At 42.8% G+C, this 18235-nt stretch overlaps 2 protein-coding genes and 1 long non-coding RNA gene across 3 annotated transcripts; 2 read left to right on the plus strand and 1 right to left on the minus strand.

Annotated features, from left to right (window-relative positions):
* Positions 1-4038: 4038 nt before the first annotated feature.
* tnxba (tenascin XBa) lies at positions 4039-9979 on the plus strand (the record flags this gene model as incomplete). Its single annotated transcript, XM_084557876.1, has 14 exons — positions 4039-5476; positions 5579-5710; positions 5792-7039; positions 7132-7254; positions 7365-7508; positions 7617-7736; positions 7822-7977; positions 8146-8255; positions 8351-8483; positions 8572-8723; positions 8809-8905; positions 8989-9150; positions 9240-9403; positions 9491-9979. 14 exons carry the CDS (start codon positions 4039-4041, stop codon positions 9587-9589), a joined length of 4278 nt encoding a protein of 1425 aa, XP_084414002.1. The 3' UTR covers positions 9590-9979.
* A 110-nt stretch (positions 9980-10089) lies between these two features.
* On the plus strand, positions 10090-13983 carry cyp21a2 (cytochrome P450, family 21, subfamily A, polypeptide 2). Its single transcript, XM_084557509.1, has 12 exons — positions 10090-10475; positions 10664-10855; positions 10950-11039; positions 11130-11284; positions 11446-11541; positions 11711-11821; positions 11913-11999; positions 12188-12271; positions 12402-12515; positions 12601-12767; positions 13283-13386; positions 13483-13983. Exons 1-12 carry the CDS (start codon positions 10346-10348, stop codon positions 13734-13736), a joined length of 1584 nt encoding a protein of 527 aa, XP_084413635.1. The 5' UTR covers positions 10090-10345; the 3' UTR covers positions 13737-13983.
* Positions 13984-16894: 2911 nt separating this feature from the next.
* Positions 16895-18145, minus strand: LOC311496969. Its single transcript, XR_014699365.1, has 4 exons — positions 17402-18145; positions 17268-17321; positions 17125-17184; positions 16895-17030 (listed from the first exon to the last, which is right to left on the minus strand). It is a non-coding gene; the product is annotated as an uncharacterized lncRNA (long non-coding RNA).
* Between the last annotated feature and the right edge of the window lie 90 nt (positions 18146-18235).

Below are 18235 nucleotides of genomic sequence, written 5' to 3' on the forward strand. Positions count from 1 at the left end.
TCATAGCTCAGGAAAAATATTGACTGCAGAGACTGGATGATAGATTTACTTTTGGTAGGTTTGTGTGTTGCTGTAAGGAATTTACTGTAAATAAGCATATTCCATGAGTACGTGCTGACATTTCAAATGTGCTCGAGCAGCACCTGTGAACTGTCGGTGGAAAGGGGAAATGCTCTTGTGTGATCAGGTGTATTTTCTTAGGTGTGCATTAGCCTTAGCAGAAGGTATGGCTCCAGCCATTTTTCCAAAGGCCAAGACGGGGTCAGCGGTTTGAGGGTGGTCCATGGCGCAGAACGGAGCGAAGGCGGAGCTGTTCCCGGATGCTGCCAGCAGATGGAGTGGGACCACCCACTAAACACCCACACACACTAAACTGACAATTACTTCTTTTTTTTTTTTTCACCTCAATGTGAAGGTGATTTGGTCTGTTGTGAGAAAGACATTTTTGTATGTCATCAGAACCGTCAGTTTATGAACACAGGGGATTTCCCGCTATGACAAATCAAGATGTCCGCTGTGGTCAACAGAGAAACAGTCAGCTGGTGTTAATGAATGTCAGCACAATATGAAGGTTTTGGTGAAGGATGGTTTTCTTTCAGCTTATAAACATATTTTACATAAAAGGATCTTGCACGCCTGGGCCTTTTATTACTATTTTCTAGTTTCAATCAGCCTTATGCCACTGCAGTGACGACTATAGCCTCAGATTATGGCTCCATGTCGGATTTAATTCTACATTTAGGTGAATGCTCTTTGTCTTTGTCTTTGCTGCTGTGTTGGTTGATGCACATCCTTTTTGGGTTCCACAGCTTTCCTCTAATCATGTCCAAAAACTGAAAAGCAAATTTATGAGGTGATACATAATCCCAACTCAAGATCAATTCCCTTTGCTTTAAGCAAGCTGCATTAACGTGGAAGCTAACTGGCTCACTGTGGAGCATCAGTGGCTCATGTGACATACACCGATCAGGCGTAACATTATGACGACCTTCCTGATATTGTGTAGGTCTCCCTTGTGCCTCCAAAACAGTTCATCAGAGAATGGACATGGGCCTTCTGAGGGTGTCCTGTGGTGTCTGGCAACAGAATGTTATTAGTGGGGGCCTTTGGGTCCTACGGATTGAGGGGAGGGGCCTCTGTAGATCACGTTTGTTCCAGTGCATCCCACAGATACTAGATCAGTTTGGGATCTAGTGAATTTGGAGGCCAGGTCAACACCTTGTGGTTTTTTTCATGTTTTTCGAGTTGTTCCTAAACCATTTTTGTGTGTGCCTGTCTCAGACTGTATCCTGCTTTGGATGGCTGCTGTAATCAAGGAGTGTCATTACTATGGGGTGGGGGTGCCTGGTCTGGTCTAGGTGGGTGGTACATGTCTAACAAAAATAAGTAACATCCACACGAATGCCAGGTACAAAAGTTTCCCAGCAGAACATTGTATTGCCACAAGATGTGTCAGTGTTATTAATTTCATCTGTCAGTGGTCATAATGTTGCGCCTGATCAGTGCAAGTTCATGTAACTACTACATGACATTACTACTAGTTCTGCCACACAGGTAACCTGTCTTTCAGTATCAGAACATAATGTACCTGCCAAAAATACCTATTGGTAAACATGTGTTTTACTCTGTGGGCTCCTACACACTCACACAGTCACGTTCTATATAGAGGGAGCAGACATAACAGTAATGAGGAAGCGGTTTCTTCAGCATTATAGTTTCATGGAAAACGGTTTTGTGAGCTCACTATCTTCATACAATTACATGATCAATGTCAGAGCATGATGCAGCATCAATATGTATTTAAAAACAAACACAAACAGTGGTCTTTGCGCCGCTGTAAAATTAGGAGAATGTCACCTAGATGCCCTGTTTGCTCTCAACCCTTGATATACTTGTCTTCATGTGGTTTACAAAAGGTGGGATGGTGGGTGGCCATTTGGTCAGAGATGCCGTGCCTTCACAGAGCATTCTTTAAATCTGGTGGATATGTGGTCGCTTACATAACTCCTACGTAGTTACATCTCATTACCTCCAACAAACGGCCGATTCATATGGCGAGAAGTTCCTGTCCCCCAGGGTCAGCGCTGAATACCTGCAGTGTTGTGCTGAGTATTCCAGCTGAATCATGATTCTCAGACCGGGGCTTTATTCAATCAAAGGCTGTGTGTCGATGCTAGCGATGTCTGGCATAAGTCAAGTTACATGCAGCAGACAGTGAAATAAGTCATGAGCTGAAACATGCAGACTGTTTAATGTTACATGTCAGACAATTTACTGTACATACTAAGAGAGGAAATAGTGTTTCTACGTGTAATCATATTCAATTGTATAACTGCACAAAAAAAAAGAAACGTAGACCGTGTCACCTTGGATCAGCTGTTGTTAAATCTACCTATAAAATGTAACTTAAATAAGTAAATATGCAACAAAAATATGTAAGAGAATCCAAGTGAGTAATTGGCCGTATTTGATACACAAGTTTGTGTAAAAAATGCCACTGTTTTTGTGAGTCCAATACAAATATTTTCCATGGTGGTTGAGAGAGTGGGACCACTAGGTGTGGTGGAGGGGCGCGGGGGGCTCTGGGAGGAGGTGGGGGGTTCCCCTTAAGTAGGAGCAGACTTTATCACTCTCCTCCTTTCTAGTGGCGGTCCTTTCTCTCACCTCTTCCCTCCCAGATCATATCCAGCAAGTCTGTGTGAGCTTTTCCAATCAGATGGAGGGTGCAACACAAAGACAGAGATAAAGACAAGAACTGAATTATTATTCTGGTAAGTTCCTTTTTGTTTCGTTTTATGACTGCAGTAATTTGAATGAATGGACCCATGTTACTGGTACCTGTCTGATTTCTGTCTGATATTCTTTCAAATATTAATACCTTTATAGAACATAACAATTTCCCTTCTTATAATGGAGGGGAAATTGTTATTTTTATAGTCTTAATTATTGCATTAAAACAATTATAAATAATACTTGTAGTATAGTTTTTAGTGCACAAACTCCATAGTCTGCTACCCACTTAATCTTTCTAAACTTTAATTATTTTTCATTCTCACAAAATGAATGTCTGCCACTGTGTATTTTAGAAGTAGCTATTAATCCCATCGGTACTGCAGCACATGAATCAATTAATTCATGCAATCTGATGCAACGTTCTGGCTCGCCTTATGGCACACCATCATACAATTTTGGTTGGCTGCATGATTTGTTTGCTTTTCTACACATTCAACAAGAAGACTGGACATATTTCTTTTAGCGGTTTTATGAGTTGTGGGTGCAGGGGATTATGTAACCTTCTGTATAGTGAAAGACATACAGTGTCCCTCAGTTCTGTACAGTGACGCTCTGTTACCCCTCAGCGTAGTCTCACTAGCAGACTCTCTGGATTTCCCACTCAAGTCACCTTCTTCCTTCCTGTTCAGAATCTGCTAATTTAGATCTTACTTGGTTTGGCAAGCTGCTGACTTGTGACTGATTGGAACAAGATTTAAGACTTATATTTGCCTTTTCTGCACTTTTAATAGTCTGCTACTGTAGTAAAAACATTAAATATTATTTTTTACGCAAAGTGTTTTTGAATGATTTTTTGCAAGATGCTAAGTCTATTTGTGTGTCTTGCACATACGCAAAGACTTTATTGTAAAGACATTTTGGCAGCAGTGATGGAAGGAAGATGGAAGGGCATGTGTAGTAAAATGTAAAACTCAAAGAAAAGGGTTTAATATGCTCCCATAATTAAATGATTGTGCTCAGTAAATGTTAAATATCTGATCACAGAGCATATCCTCTAGCCAGGTAACTTCAGAGCAAGGCACAAAACCTGAAACTATGAAGTGAAGCTTTTTACTAAGGAGTGTGAATGGGTACTCTGTCCAAATTCAAATATTGTTTTTCCTTTTTCTTTTCTTTTCAAGGAAAGACCTGGCACCTAATAACTGGCCGCAGAAGTGTAGACGAAAGAGTTAATATTTTTTGCAGCAACATATATACTGATCCTCTAAAGGTAAAACCATCTCTGGCTACAGCTGCTGGCACAAAATGTTGTTTACTCTAGGACTTCTCCTCCTTCTCACCCCATTACCCTCCTTTCAAACCACGACCAATGAGAAGAGAGACGCCACAGGAAGTGACGTGACCAAACCCAATGCCGTTTTCACCCCTTCAAAACCAAAAACCACTGCTGCCCCTGCCAAACAGAGCGTTCACCCCACCCCCAAGCCAAACACAGTTAATCAGACAGCTTTTCCCACTGTAGCCACCAACCAAAAACCTCCAACTGTCAACGTTACAGCGGGCACCAAAAGCAAGCCCAGTCCGGTAGTAATTCAAACTGCTCCCTCAGCAGCAGTAAAGGCTACTACAACCAGTGGCACCATCACCAACAAAGAGAAGCATACAGTCTCAGTCAACCAGACTGTTCTAGCAAAGTCTCCCTCAGCCAGTGACGCAAAGGCTAGCAAAAACAAGCCTGCTCCCACTGGAACTCCAAATCTGCAGTCAACAACTACTAAATCTGCCCCAGCCAGTGCTGCTAAAACAACCAAAGACAAACCCCAACCTTCTGCCAATCAGACTGTTTTGGCAAAATCTCCTTCGACCAGTGAAGTAAAGCCTAGCAAAGACAAGCCTGCCCCCACTGGAGCTCCAAATCTGCAGTCAACATCCACTAAATCTGCCCCAGCCAGAGCCGCTAAAACAACCAAAAACAAACCCCAACCATCTGCCAATCAGACTGTTTCAGCAAAATCTCCTTCAACCAGTGAAGCAAAGCCTAGCAAAGACAAGCCTGCCCCCACTGGAGCTCCAAATCTGCAGTCAACATCTGCTAAATCTGCCCCAGCCAGTGGCGCTAACGTGACCAAAGACAAATCCCAGCCTTCTGTCAATCAGACTGTTACAGCAAAATCTCCTTCAACCAGTGATGGGAAGACTGCCAAGGACAAGAAGGCCACGACTGTAGTTCAAAATGTTCCGTTAACATCCACTAAGTCTGCTCCTGCCAGTGGCACTAAAACCACCAAAAACAAGCCCACAGCCTCCGTCAATCAAACCACTGTTGCTAAATCTCCCCTCACCAGTGATGTGAAGTCCAAAGAAAAGCCTGCTGACACAAACATTGTAAATGCTCTGTCAACGCCAGCAAAGACTACTACGGCTGGAGTTTCGTCAGCTGACAAAGATAAGGTCACAGCCTCTGGCAATCAGACCACCTCAGTGGTGGTCAAAGTTCCCAGCACCACCAGCAAAGAAAAGCCTGCACCTTCGCAGGCAATCAAGGTGGTGATCAGTGACGGCTGTGACTCAAGTCACGCGAAGGAGCAGGAGCTAAAGCTGAAGCCTGGTGCTCCCCTGGTGATGACGCATAAGATCAGCTTGTTGCCTGGCGGCTGTAACGGGGGATGTGAGACCGAGATGGCCGCACTTAAAGGACGTGTGGCCCGATTGGAAAAAGAGATGTCCTTTCTAAGAGAGAAATGTATGCCTTTCTAAAATCTTATTCAATATACACTATACTATATTTGGTACAACTCATTTGAAATTAGACTGAATTATTGTGGTTCTTTTTGTTCCTGCCCAGGTCCATGTTCTGCAAATTGTCCAAATGATTGTAGTGGCAATGGGGAATGTGAGAAGGGGAAGTGTATTTGCGACCAGGGATTCATGGGTCCGGACTGCAGTAAGTGTGCACAAGGCGCAGAGTGTAATAAAAGTAAGTGACTCTATTATAAGAAAATGAGAAAATAAAATAGCTTTATTTAACTGATTGCTAAAGTCTATTTTATATTTTCAGATGCTGACAAGGGGAAGGCCAAGGCATCAGTGGAAACAGTGACCCTGCAGTCGAACAAAGACAAGGACAGCGTGCAGGAAAAAACTGCCAAAGCAGAACATACTCTTTTCCAGAAGAGGGAGCACAAAAAGGTGTCTGAAGACAAGGAGACTGATGCTAAACCCAAAGTGACCACCAAAGCAAAATCGGGTGTCATTAAAACACAAACAAAACAAGAGGCTACTGTCAAAAAACTAATTTTTCAGAGTTCTTCGAAACCAAAAATCAGTCGCCCAACTATTGGGCAAGTTCTCCTGAAACATGAGAAAGGAAAACAAGAAGAAGCCCGTAAAGGCAAAACAACAGTCCTGGACAGTAAAAAAGTCCTCCAGAAAAATGAGCTCAAGATTGTAAAGGAAGGAACTTCTGGTAAAGCTTATCCTAAAACTGAACAACTGAAAGATGAACCTCAAACTAATATAACACAGAGTAATGTAAAGAGAATCAATGGCACGACTAAAAGTGTGACCGTTCACTCCAAGGTTCAAGGAACAAATAAAACCAACCTAACCAGAACAAACAAGGAATCCCTGGAGCAGTCCACTCTGGCTGAGAAGAATGTTACTCAGTCATCTAAACAAACTAAGATAGTTAAAGTGAGCACTGTGAATGTACAGTCTGTGGATAACAGAAAAACAGATGCTCCCAAGACTGGAAAAGGGAAAGGGACGCAGAAGAGTCAGTATATAGTGAATGCAACCATCACGGGAAGATCAGATGAGACTAAAGTTCATCAAGAGAAAACAACTCTCCATGGCTCTGGGGTGAGCATCAGGAAAAGTGGAGGATCTGGATTAGGGTCGGTAAAGGCTGTCAACATCTCTTCCTACAGCTTTACTGTCACATGGTCAGCCCCGCAAGGGATGTTCAAGAACTTTACAGTGATCAGAAAAGAGCCACGGATGGAGGGCGATGGAGACGAACATGAGGACTTTGAAGAAGAAGCACTTGAGGGAGACAAGGCCACTCCAGCTAAGAACACAACTGAAATCCTGGTCCAGACTGAGAGCACCAACACAACTGTCTCCTCTGGCAAAGCTGTTGTATCAAGAGGTAAAGCTGAAACCAAGAGGATTTCCATGGTGGTCCCTGGCAGCGTACGTTCTGTCGAGTTCAGCAATCTTAGAGCAAATACACGCTATGTCCTGCATATATACGGCACTACAGCAGGGAGAAGATCAAAGGTTCACAGAGTAACTGCTACCACAGGTAATAACATTGCATCATATTCCTCAATATCAACAGGGACAAAATTAATATACTATGTATTCACTAAAGACCCCCTTGTTTGTTTTTGCCAGGTCCTGAACCAGCCACAGAAATGGTTTTCAGCAATGTAACAGAGTCTTCTCTCGCCGTTTCCTGGTCCAAACCAAAGACCACTTTCACAGGCTTCAGGATCACGTACATCAACGTTGTCACAGGTCTGTCAAACACTCCTTCTATACACTACATGTCAGGTCAGACTTTTCTTGCCTAAATTCACTGGTGGCGTTTAAGTATTTCATTCCGGACTTTGTGTTCGTCCCGTCAGGGGAGAGCCGTTTTGTGACTGTGGGTTCTCAGCAGTCTCATGTTGTTCTGTCCGAGTTGTCTGCTGGATCTTCCTACATAATCACTGTAACTACGACACGAGGCCAAGCCCAGAGTGATGCTATCACATCCATTATCACAACAGGTACTCAGTTAGATACGTTTCCCACCATGAACAGCTGCTTTTCTTTTGTCTTAGCATGTTAAAAAAGGAAATAAATGTGCTATGGATTGGATTGTGTTTTGACTGCAGTGCCTGCCCCTCCAACACACCTTCAAGTCGTCAATGTGACTGATACCAGAGCTGTGCTGCAATGGACTCCCAGTTTGGGCAAAGTAGACCGCTTCATCCTCAGCTATGAGTCCTCCAAGAGTGAGTGTGGAGACACTACCCTAATGACTAATGACAAAATGCTAATAGCTAAGCTAGCTGTTAATGATTCTCCTTCTGGCCACAGCTCCTAATGTGACAGTGACAGTGATGCTGTCAGGAAACTCAGTGGAGCACCAGCTGAGAGGTCTGCAGAGAGGAACCCTGTACACGGTCAAAGTGCTGAGCCAAAAGGACAGTCTCCAGAGTATGGCCATCTCAACTACATTTACTACTGCAAATGGTAAGTAGAAGGGGTTCAAAATACACTGAAATCATGACTGTTTACACATTAAATGCTCATATGCAAAATGGGAATGAAATACCTTCCCATAATTCGTAGATTTCACTGTCTACAAAGTTTTAAGTGAGTAAACTTGACGCCAGTTTCCTCCTTTATCATGTCTCTTAGTGGTTAAAGCCAGTGAGGTTGGTGCTCGTTCTGCAGTGATAGCCTGGAGATCGACTGTTGTTTATCACAGCTACAGAGTGGTCTATCAGGTGGCAGGAGAGGAGACAAAGGTGAAAAGTAATCCCTCATCGCTGCCGCATAATAGTACAAATCCCTGACACTCTACACAAGACCTTCTTCATTTGTGTTTTTGTGTATATATCAGGAGGTGATTTTGGATGCCACCCTCACAGAGTACAAGCTTACCGGGTTGTTGCCCATGTCACGCTATATTGTTGTGGTACAAGGCGAGAAAGATGGACACTACACATCTGTTGTCACCACAGAATTCATCACAGGTGTTGTATTATAAGTAATATAAACCCAACTAATGAGTTTGCCCCTTCTTAGCATCAAGCTAAACAACATTTTTACTGTATTCTTCAGGAAAACTGCGTTTCCCATTTCCTACTGAGTGCTCACAAGAGCTGCTGAACGGAGCTCTGCAGTCAGGAGAGCTGGACATCTACCCGCAAGGAAAAGAGGGGAGAGCAGTCAGAGTGTACTGCGATATGGAGACTGATGGAGGCGGATGGACAGTATGAGAAAAACTGCTTTTACTTGAATCAAATGTTTAACCGCACAAATGACAAAATGGAGTAAGACAGAACCCTGTTTGTTTAGGTTTTCCAGAGGAGGATGAATGGAAAAACGGATTTCTTCAGAACCTGGAGTGAATACGGCGCCGGCTTCGGAAACCTGAGCGAAGAGTTCTGGCTTGGTACAGTTACCTCTTATTGTCATTGTTGTATCTAACTCAAAAATAGATTTCAATAAACCGCACTTTGTACCTGCTCTGTTCAGGAAACGAGCTCCTGCACAACCTAACCAGCGTCGGCCCTGTGAGTCTGAGAGTGGATATGCGATCTGGAAATGACACCGCTTACGCTCACTACGCCAACTTCTCAATCGATTCGGAGGAGAGGCACTATACTCTAACAGTGTCCGGCTACACAGGGACAGCAGGTGAGTTTTTTTTTTTTAAACTTGATTTAAACGGAATATTCATAAACAGGTACAGTATATATCTGACTATAAATGCACTCTTCTGTCAGGTGACTCCATGAGGTACCACAATGGGCGTCCATTCTCAACCCGAGACAAGAACCCTGATACTCTGGGGATCCACTGTGCCAGGGCCTACATGGGAGGCTGGTGGTACAAGAACTGCTACAAGACCAACCTCAATGGTCTTTACGGCATCAACAGTAATAATCAGGTACGACTGACCTATGCTTTGGATTTTAAAGGCTTGTACAGCACACAGGCCAAATACAAATGAGTTTCTGTTTCTGTTCTGATATAGGGAATAGTCTGGATTGACTGGAAAGGTAAAGACTCCTCCATTCCCTTCACTGAGATGAAGTTCAGACCCTCCAGGTTCTCCCCTGCAACTCATGGCTAAGGATGCATCAATGTCCGAGAGCTCTCCGACCAGAAAACCTTACATCCAACAGAAAACCAGAGCCCTAGAAATCCGGACGGCAGCGGATCTCACAGTTGCTGAATGTCTCTTTCCAACTGAAATTGCACGCAACATTTTTGATAAATAAAATGGAAGTTTGATTTCAATGTGCAGAATTTTTTTTTTTTTTTCTGAGCTGTTTTTATAGGAAATATAACAACAAAATGGAGAAATGTTGTATTGTACCGTTTGTATACTGTTCTACAGTTCTGCCTGACCCATCCATTTCAGCACAGTTTTATTTTGACTCTTGTGCACCACATGGTATGCCACCCCACTACTACTGTTGTTAAATATGCACTGTCATTGGAATAAATGTGGCTAATGTGGGTCTGAAGAGTCTTTCCTTTCTTTGTTTGGTCAAAGTAAATTAAAACGCACCACAGTCTCCTTCTTCCCTGCACGCTGGCACCACAAGATAAAGAAACAACAGCGGGACTGATTATCATGTCGACTGCGATGTGTTATCATGCCCTTCAGCGATTCCCGGCCGTGTTTATCGGGCTGTCTCTTGTTGCGTGTGTTGCATTTATCTCCTCATCACAAATGTTGACCCAAAAAATATTTAGATGTCCTCGAGTTTAGTGAAAATACCAACAATCATATCAAGTTGGGGAGCTGTGAGACTGACACAGCTATAAAAGTGAAGAGCAGTGTGCTGACCAGCTTCCTGAAGAGGGATGCCAGCAAGGAAACATGATAGAGATATCACTGGTCAGCGTGGGAGCTGTGTGTCTGGTTGTTTTTCTGTTCATGGTGCTGAATTGGAAATCTGGTCAGAGAGACACACATCCAGGGGAAAATCATAAAGGAAATGTGTCTGCAGGTAAATATTTGTTTTACGTCTTGATATTAACATCTTAAGGTTATTCTTTCTGTACGGTATTTACTGAATGCGACCATTACAGAACACTTAGGCAACTACTTCAACCACAGAAACTGATTAACCGATCTCGTCGATTTCTATCATATGCAAACATTCTCAGTCTGTCTTGCCTTTCTAACTCTATTTAGGGGCCAAATCTAGATTTCCGCAGTGCCTCCATCAGTTTCTTCCTCGCTCCTCATCTTCCTCCCTCCCAGGCCCTCCCAGCTTCTTCCTCATAGGCAACATGATGGAGCTGGCACACGATCATCTACCAATTCACCTGAGCAATCTGGCTCAGCGCTATGGAAACATTTACCGCCTTAATTGTGGAAACACAAGTAATCCTCCCTTTGTGGATTTTACAAAGTTTTATGAGATCCCTTGCTGACGTAACAATAAGCAAGTCAGACTTTACCTATTGTGTTTTTCCAGCTATGGTGGTACTGAATAGTACTGAATTTATAAGAGAAGCTCTGGTGAAGAAATGGTCTGACTTTGCTGGGAGACCTGTTTCATACACAGGTAAAGATCTCTGTTTCTTTGGCCTTCTTTGGGATACAATACAATCCATACCTGCTGCATGTCTTCATGACCTCTGCCCACGTGTATCAGGTAATATTGTGTCTGGGGGAGGACGCACCATCTCCCTTGGGGACTATAATGATGAGTGGAGGGCACATCGTCGTCTCGTCCACAGTGCTTTGCAGCGCTGCTGCCATCAGTCTTTACACGACGTGATTGAAAGACAGGCCCTGCATCTGAGAAAGGTACAGAAAAGGAACAAGCTGTTCACCTGAAGAAAACCCAGCTTCAGTTCTAAGAAAAAAAAAAAAAAGTCTGTGAGGTGATGGCAGAGATCCAGAGAGAGGAGAAAATGCTGGGGAATTTCCAAAGTGATCACATAAACAGATCCGCATGTTTTTTTTAGGTTTTGATGGACTACAAAGGCAGCGCTGTGGATCTCTCAGAGGATTTCACGGTGGCAGCCAGTAATGTCATCACCACTTTAGCTTTTGGAAAAGAAGTGAGTCACAGTCACAGTTCACATTGCACAAGAAATGATAAATGATCAAACCTACAAATTAACAAGTGTGGTTGTTCCAGACCAGTCCAGGTCTTCAGTTTCTGTTACCATTTTTAGGGGTTGTATATTTTTCCCATGTAATTTATTTATTTACTTGTATTGTGTCCAGTATGATAAAAGTTCTTCGGAGCTGCAGCAGCTGCACAGCTGTCTGAATGAGATCGTTGCTCTGTGGGGATCCTCTTGGATTTCTGTTCTGGACTCCTTCCCACTGCTCAGAGTCAGTAAATTTTCACCATCCTGACTGTCGTTCACACCGTGTGAAACCAGAATCATGTTTTAACAGGTTTTATGTCATTGTTCTCTGAAAGAAATTACCCAATCCTGTGTTTGCCCGTCTTCTGAGAGAGGTGGCCAGGAGAGATGAAATTATAAGAAGTCACCTGAACAATTACAAGGTTGGCAATGAAAGATAATAAACAATACATGGCTTTTTGTGCTAAAATTGTTATTAAGTCGCAGCTGAAACAGCAAAGATTGACGTTGTTTAGTGACTGAACATGTGTAATAAAATCCAAAAAGCATTGCAAATAAATTCACATTGTACTCATACTATTACTTTCGCTTTGTTACTGTATTTGTACAGTCACAAGACAAAAAAAATGAGGACGCCATCACAGGATCCCTCCTTCAGGTCCTTGACGAACAACACAACACAGAAAATGGAGGGGTGCGTACATGGTGGACTGGATGGATTGGAAGTTTCAATAAAGTTGCTAAATGCCCTAATGACAAATCAAATTTAACTCAAGACAAAGAGAAGATACTTAGCACACAGTTCCATGTCTTCTTGTGTCCAGCTCCTAACAGATGTTCATGTTCACATGGCGACTGTGGACCTCCTCATCGGGGGAACGGAGACCACTGCAGCCTGGCTGAACTGGACTGTGGCCTTCCTGCTGCACAGACCAGAGGTACAACAATGTCTTACCAAACCAAACAAGCAGGAACCTTGAACCTTCTCTCATCGCCTCTCTCCTCTCTTATTTCAACCTTCAGATTCAGACCAGGGTGTACAAGGAGATGTGCACAGTGCTGGGGGGGCGGTACCCCAAGTACAGTGACAGACACAGACTTCCCGTTCTGTGCTCTTTGATCAGTGAGATGCTCAGACTCAGGCCAGTCGCTCCTTTAGCGGTGCCGCACAGAGCCATCAGAGACAGCAGGTCAGCTGAGCTGCAACAGACCGCTTGTCACAGTAGGGAGAGCACATGTTAAATTACTGATGGTCAAGTGTCCCAGAAGGGTATTACTCTGAACCAGCATGCACAACAATAGGACCTCAGCTCTACAATCTTTTATGAATAAAAGCTAAGACTTTTTTTTACGGATCGGTATGAGCTGAGTTCCCAAATGTGGCTAAGACTCACATATCTCTAGATGAGTTTTTCAAAGGGAGTGGTTCAGTTCTGACGTGATTTATTTGTAAAATATTACACTATTGTGAGGAAAGATTTGCCTTGAGCTTTAGCAGTAATGCTGAAGGAGTCAAGTATAAAAAAATAATTGACCCCTGCAAACTAACAACAGACTGAATAGAAGGATAAACCCAACATTGTTTAAATTAACCATACCAACTATTGGTATTAAACTGAAACGACGTCCACTTTGTTTTGCAGCATATTACTTTATAACACTGTTTTACTTTAATAGCAAATGCATAACTCCAAATCATGTTTAGTATTGCAGGGCATTTCATCCCTAAGAACACAGTCATCATTCCCAATCTTTTTGGAGCTCACCACGACCCTGCGGTTTGGTCTGACCCGTACAGCTTCAAACCAGGTACTGCTCTACATGCTGTGTGAAGTGCATTCCTTTCACTTGGCTCAGCAGATCTAAAAAAAAATAAAAAATAAATACCCACACTCCCTCTTTCAGAACGCTTTCTGGAAGGAGGAGGAGGCTCCACCCGTGCCCTGATCCCTTTTGGAGGTGGGGCTCGGCTCTGCCTGGGGGAGTCCGTTGCCAAAATGGAGCTCTTTCTCTTCACCGCCTACTTGCTGAGAGATTTCCAGTTCGTCCCTCCTGATGGCAAAGCCGCGATGCCTGACCTGAGAGGAGTCGCCAGCGTCGTGCTGAAGGTCAAGTCCTACAAGGTCGTAGCCCGTCCAAGACCCGAGACTAATCCCTGAGCTACAGTGACTGTAGTGCTGATTTTGATGAAATGTAAATGAAATGAAATTGCAGAACGTTCACCTGTACATTTATCTTCTTTCTTTTTCATATTTGCATCCTGCATAAAATAGTCGGTTAATGGGTTCATAACAGAGAAGTTATTTATCTGTTCCTCACTGAATAACAGCCTGGACAGGTCTTCAGTCTATCACAGGGCTAACACAAAGAGACAGACAACTATTCACACTCGCATTCACACCTACGGTTGATTTAGAATCACCAATTAACCTAATGAGCATGTCTTTGGACGGTGGGAGGAAGCCGGAGTACCCGGAGAGAACCCACGCAGACACAGGGAGAACATGCAAACTCCACACAGAAAGGCTTAACAAATTAATAGTGTAATGTTTATGTGGAGCTGCATGTAAATTAAAATAATATATGAATCAACCTTTCACTGGCGTGTACTTTAATCTGACTTGGACGTTTTGCAAACAAAATAACACTTTTCAGTGAGTGTGACAGCACCCCCCTGTGGGCAAACACTGAAAATGCTACAGACGAGAAAATAACATCTCTACAGGGGCCAAAGTGACATAAAAGTGGCAGGAACTTCTTAAGTTTCCTCTTATGGGATGGTCTTATACTAAATATGCGATGCCTCGTCATTTCCTTCGAATGTTTAAGGTCACTTCTGCTCTCATAGCGGGATTTGGCAATAAGCATCTGGAGAAAGACATCTCTTGAGTGAAGAATGACTTCCCTTTCATTCTTGGGCTTCTGGCTTTTCTCTCTTACCCAGGCGGCACCTGAACTGCATTCAACTGGTAATTATGAAAAAAACTATATATAATGCACATAATACCTGCAGAAGCCTGTGGAATATTAATGGATGGATGTTAAACTAAACCAGCTGGGCATTATTAAAAAATACTTGTCTTATATAAATTAGATACAGATGTTTTTGCTTTTGCTAAAATGTAAAGCAAATTTCAATATTTAATGTCAAGGGAATTCCTGGGTTCATTCAGTCCTGTGTTGTTGTTTTTTTGTTTGTTTGGTTTAACAGAATCAGTGTAATATTTACTCATCATAATGACCTGGGAACGATTTAATGCATCTTTCCTTACATTCTCTAACAGATCATTTGCAGATGATTGCCTTACAAGGAGGTAGTGTCGCTTTGCCATGTGGTATCCCTTCTATTAAATCCTGCTCCACTGTTAGCTGGCTCATGGATGAAAGGTTTGGAATAGTTGATGAGGTGGTGAAGGCTGGAAGAGTGACAGCTCCAAGCGGCCACAGGCACACCCTCTTAAAGGACTGCTCTCTGGAGATCACTCACCTGGTTCTCAATGATGCCCGGCTTTACTCTTGTCAAAGTGAATCTCTCAACTCAAGTGTTTCACTTCGGTTACTTGAGCGTAAGTGGCTAGTCTTAGTACTTAGACCTCATGTCATTTTTAGAGAAGATCAGAAAATAACAGTGGTCACTTCCTATTTTCATTCACCAGTTTCCGAGAGCCAAAGCCCTCCAGAGGGCAAGATGGAGCTTCACTGTTTCCTCAATACTTTTCAAGGATACGTCCCCTGTAATGATAACCAGATACGCATACATTGGAGTGCTGAAGATGATACACCAATAAATGGGAGTAGATTCCAATTTAAAAATTCATCTTATTGCTTCTCTAAACTGATCATCAAAAAAAAACTGACGGACCATCACAGAAAATGGAAATGCCATCTAACTCAGAAAGATGAGGTTAAAGCCACCCTCGGTTACACAACAACAGTAGGAGGTATGAAATAACGTTACATCCAGTTAAGCACATGATTTGACATTGTACAATGAGTAATGAGCTTTTGTTTTCCCCAGATGGCTTTGAGGAAGTGTTTGCTGCTGTGGGTGAGTCAGTGTCACTCACTTGCAGCAGCACTTCCTCTCTTGGTTCGGGAGGCATCCCAGAGTGGGCTATAGGTGGAAGGCCACTAGCAGATGAAAGCCAAACTAAGGCATTTAATGGGAACAAAGACTCAAAGTTGCTCATCAGTAAAGTGAGTTCTGTGCATGCTGGAGACTACCAGTGTTCAGAGTCTACTGGTGAGCATAGGGTGCTCAATAAAATCCGACTGCATACCCTCGACGGTAAGAGTTAAAACTGTGACAACAGCGTGAATTAAGACATGGTGAGACGTTAGGGCTATTAAAATACTCCTATGTATTTACAGTGACTGCAGAGTCTGGACCAGGAGAACATAATCTTACCTTGACTTGTGTGCTTACCTGTGCTAAAGAATGTGAAAACGACTTCAGTTTAACTTGGTCAGGAAGTGACCAAAAAGGCTGGCAGAGTGAACTGATGAGTGTCAACAACACCTTTATAATGAAGCTACGTCTCCCAGTTCAGTCAACGAGATCAGATGAAATAACCTGCTCCGTGCATAGAGAGGGTGCACGGGTTGCATCGAAGAAGTGGCGCACTGTTAATCGTATGTATGCACATTTAAAATGTCGCCTCTTTTCATGAATACAGCCCACATATGAGACTAAATGCACCTTTATATATGAGTAAGTTTAGAGAATATAAAAACCATGCACTGTCCCCAGCTCTGCAGGCAGTCGGTTGGTTAGGCCTTCTCATAGGCCTCCTGGTGTGTGCAGTGGCTGGAGGACTTTACATATACATGAAGAGGAAGCACAACAAGGATGCAGGTACCGAATCCAGTTGAGGATTAGAGATACTGTTGCAAAGTATAAACAAACTTTTACCAGAATGGCTTTCATACTTCTCTCTTTGCAGCAAATGAAGAGTCGAGTATTGAAATGGTAAGAGGAAACAGCAACACGCTCACTTTTGATTTGTGTCAACACCGCGTGGTAAGAACCAGTGTACTAATGTCAGTGCTCGTCTTCACAGGCTCATGTTTATGATGTCATTCAAGAAGAGAGTAACGAGGAACCACAGCAGCAAGGACAACTCAAGAGAGAAACCACCACTTTGTATGATTTGTTACAGGCCGTAAACTAGAGGTGATTTTATTTTTAACGAAAACTTTTCTTGTAGCAGGCAGAGACACAGAGCAGTGTGTACACAGTGATTGAGCATCATTCTATTGATCTGAATTATGTGTGTCATTTGAATAAAATAAATGATACATATATATACACATTCTTATGCAGTACACTGTTGAATTTATTAATTACATTTTATTAATGCAAAGAAAAAAATGATCCAGTTAGATATCAAGTTTTTGAATTTTACCAGGAAAATCTTCTCGCCTTAAGCAGACTGAATATGACTAATAGTGGACTGCAACAAAGAAGAAAAAAAAATTTTTTGATTACTTGCGAATATGACATGGATACGACATGCATGGTGACTTTATGATAGCAGTGCTACTCACAAGTGCAGATGTTTTCATTGTCAGCTTGGTAAAAACTGTTGATGTGCTGGTTCGGAGGATCTGTGAGGGACAAATGTCCCCTGTGAGACGACTTTACAGCAGCCAAGCTAAAGAGAATAATGAAAAAGTACCTTGGCGCTCACCTTGTAAATGTGGAAAATCCACTGCCTCATAACCGTCCATGGATTCCAGAGTACCTGATCAACAGGGAAATATGGCGTTATGGGCAACACTTCACCACACAATCCAGCTGAAAGAGCTTCAAGACGGCTCAAACCTGCAGTGTGCATCCGGGTTTCCTGTGTGCCTCCGCGGCTGCGACGTCTGCGGTAAACGACAAATCCCACCAGTGCACAGATTACGAGGATCCCCACACTGACTGAAGGGACAGTTGCTATCAAAGTTTCACTGTTCTCCTCCTTCTTGTATATCAATTCAGTCCCATGGACTGTCAGCGTGGAGGAAAAAGACAGGAAGAAAATTTAAGTCAATTCAACACAACAATCAAACAGTTTATTCAACGTGTTAAATGCTTAAAAAAAACAGACCTTGATGAGTTGTACTTGAAGTAACTGGAACTGCTGTGGCAGCTGTTGCGGTCGCCTTTGTGGCTGTACTGGGGCCTGTCATTGTATTAAGAGAAGCAAGAAAAACTTTTATTTGTACCGCAATGGGGAAATTGCAGAGCAAATACAGAAGAGTTATGCAAGTGAACATTTGTTGATGGAGATTAAACAAGTAAAAAGAAGTAAAAGTTAAAAATCTGACCTTGGACAAGTACATTGATGTCAAAGCAGCGCTGAGTTTGTCCAGTCATGTAACTACATCTGTACCAACCACTGTCAGCGGGAACTACAGACTGGATGGCAAGTGATGTGAAATTAGTTTCAGTCCTTTTGGAGTCGATGGGTTCAGGTTTGCCTCCTTTCAGCACTGCCCAGGATATATTGTAGGGTCCTGATGTTATGTTCTCTGGGAAATTGAGCTTCACATGTGTGCCGGTTACTGCCTTCACTGCTTGGAGGACTTTACAATCTGAAAGATCATGTGACACATGAGTGACATGTATTTGTAAAATAAATGAATGAATACATAAATGAATAGCTTTACC

Source organism: Chelon labrosus (assembly GCF_963514085.1).
Source record: "Chelon labrosus genome assembly, chromosome: 12".
Lineage (NCBI taxonomy): Eukaryota > Metazoa > Chordata > Actinopteri > Mugiliformes > Mugilidae > Chelon > Chelon labrosus.

Excerpts from the sequence above, each read along its gene's own strand:
- cyp21a2 (XM_084557509.1), top strand. The coding sequence starts at position 10,346 with ATGATAGAGATATCACTGGTCAGCGTGGGAGCTGTGTGTCTGGTTGTT. Across the intron at positions 11,040-11,129 it reads GAGACCTGTTTCATACACAG|GTAATATTGTGTCTGGGGGA; the intron begins GTAAAGATCTCT and ends CACGTGTATCAG. Across the intron at positions 11,542-11,710 it reads CTTTAGCTTTTGGAAAAGAA|TATGATAAAAGTTCTTCGGA; the intron begins GTGAGTCACAGT and ends TATTGTGTCCAG.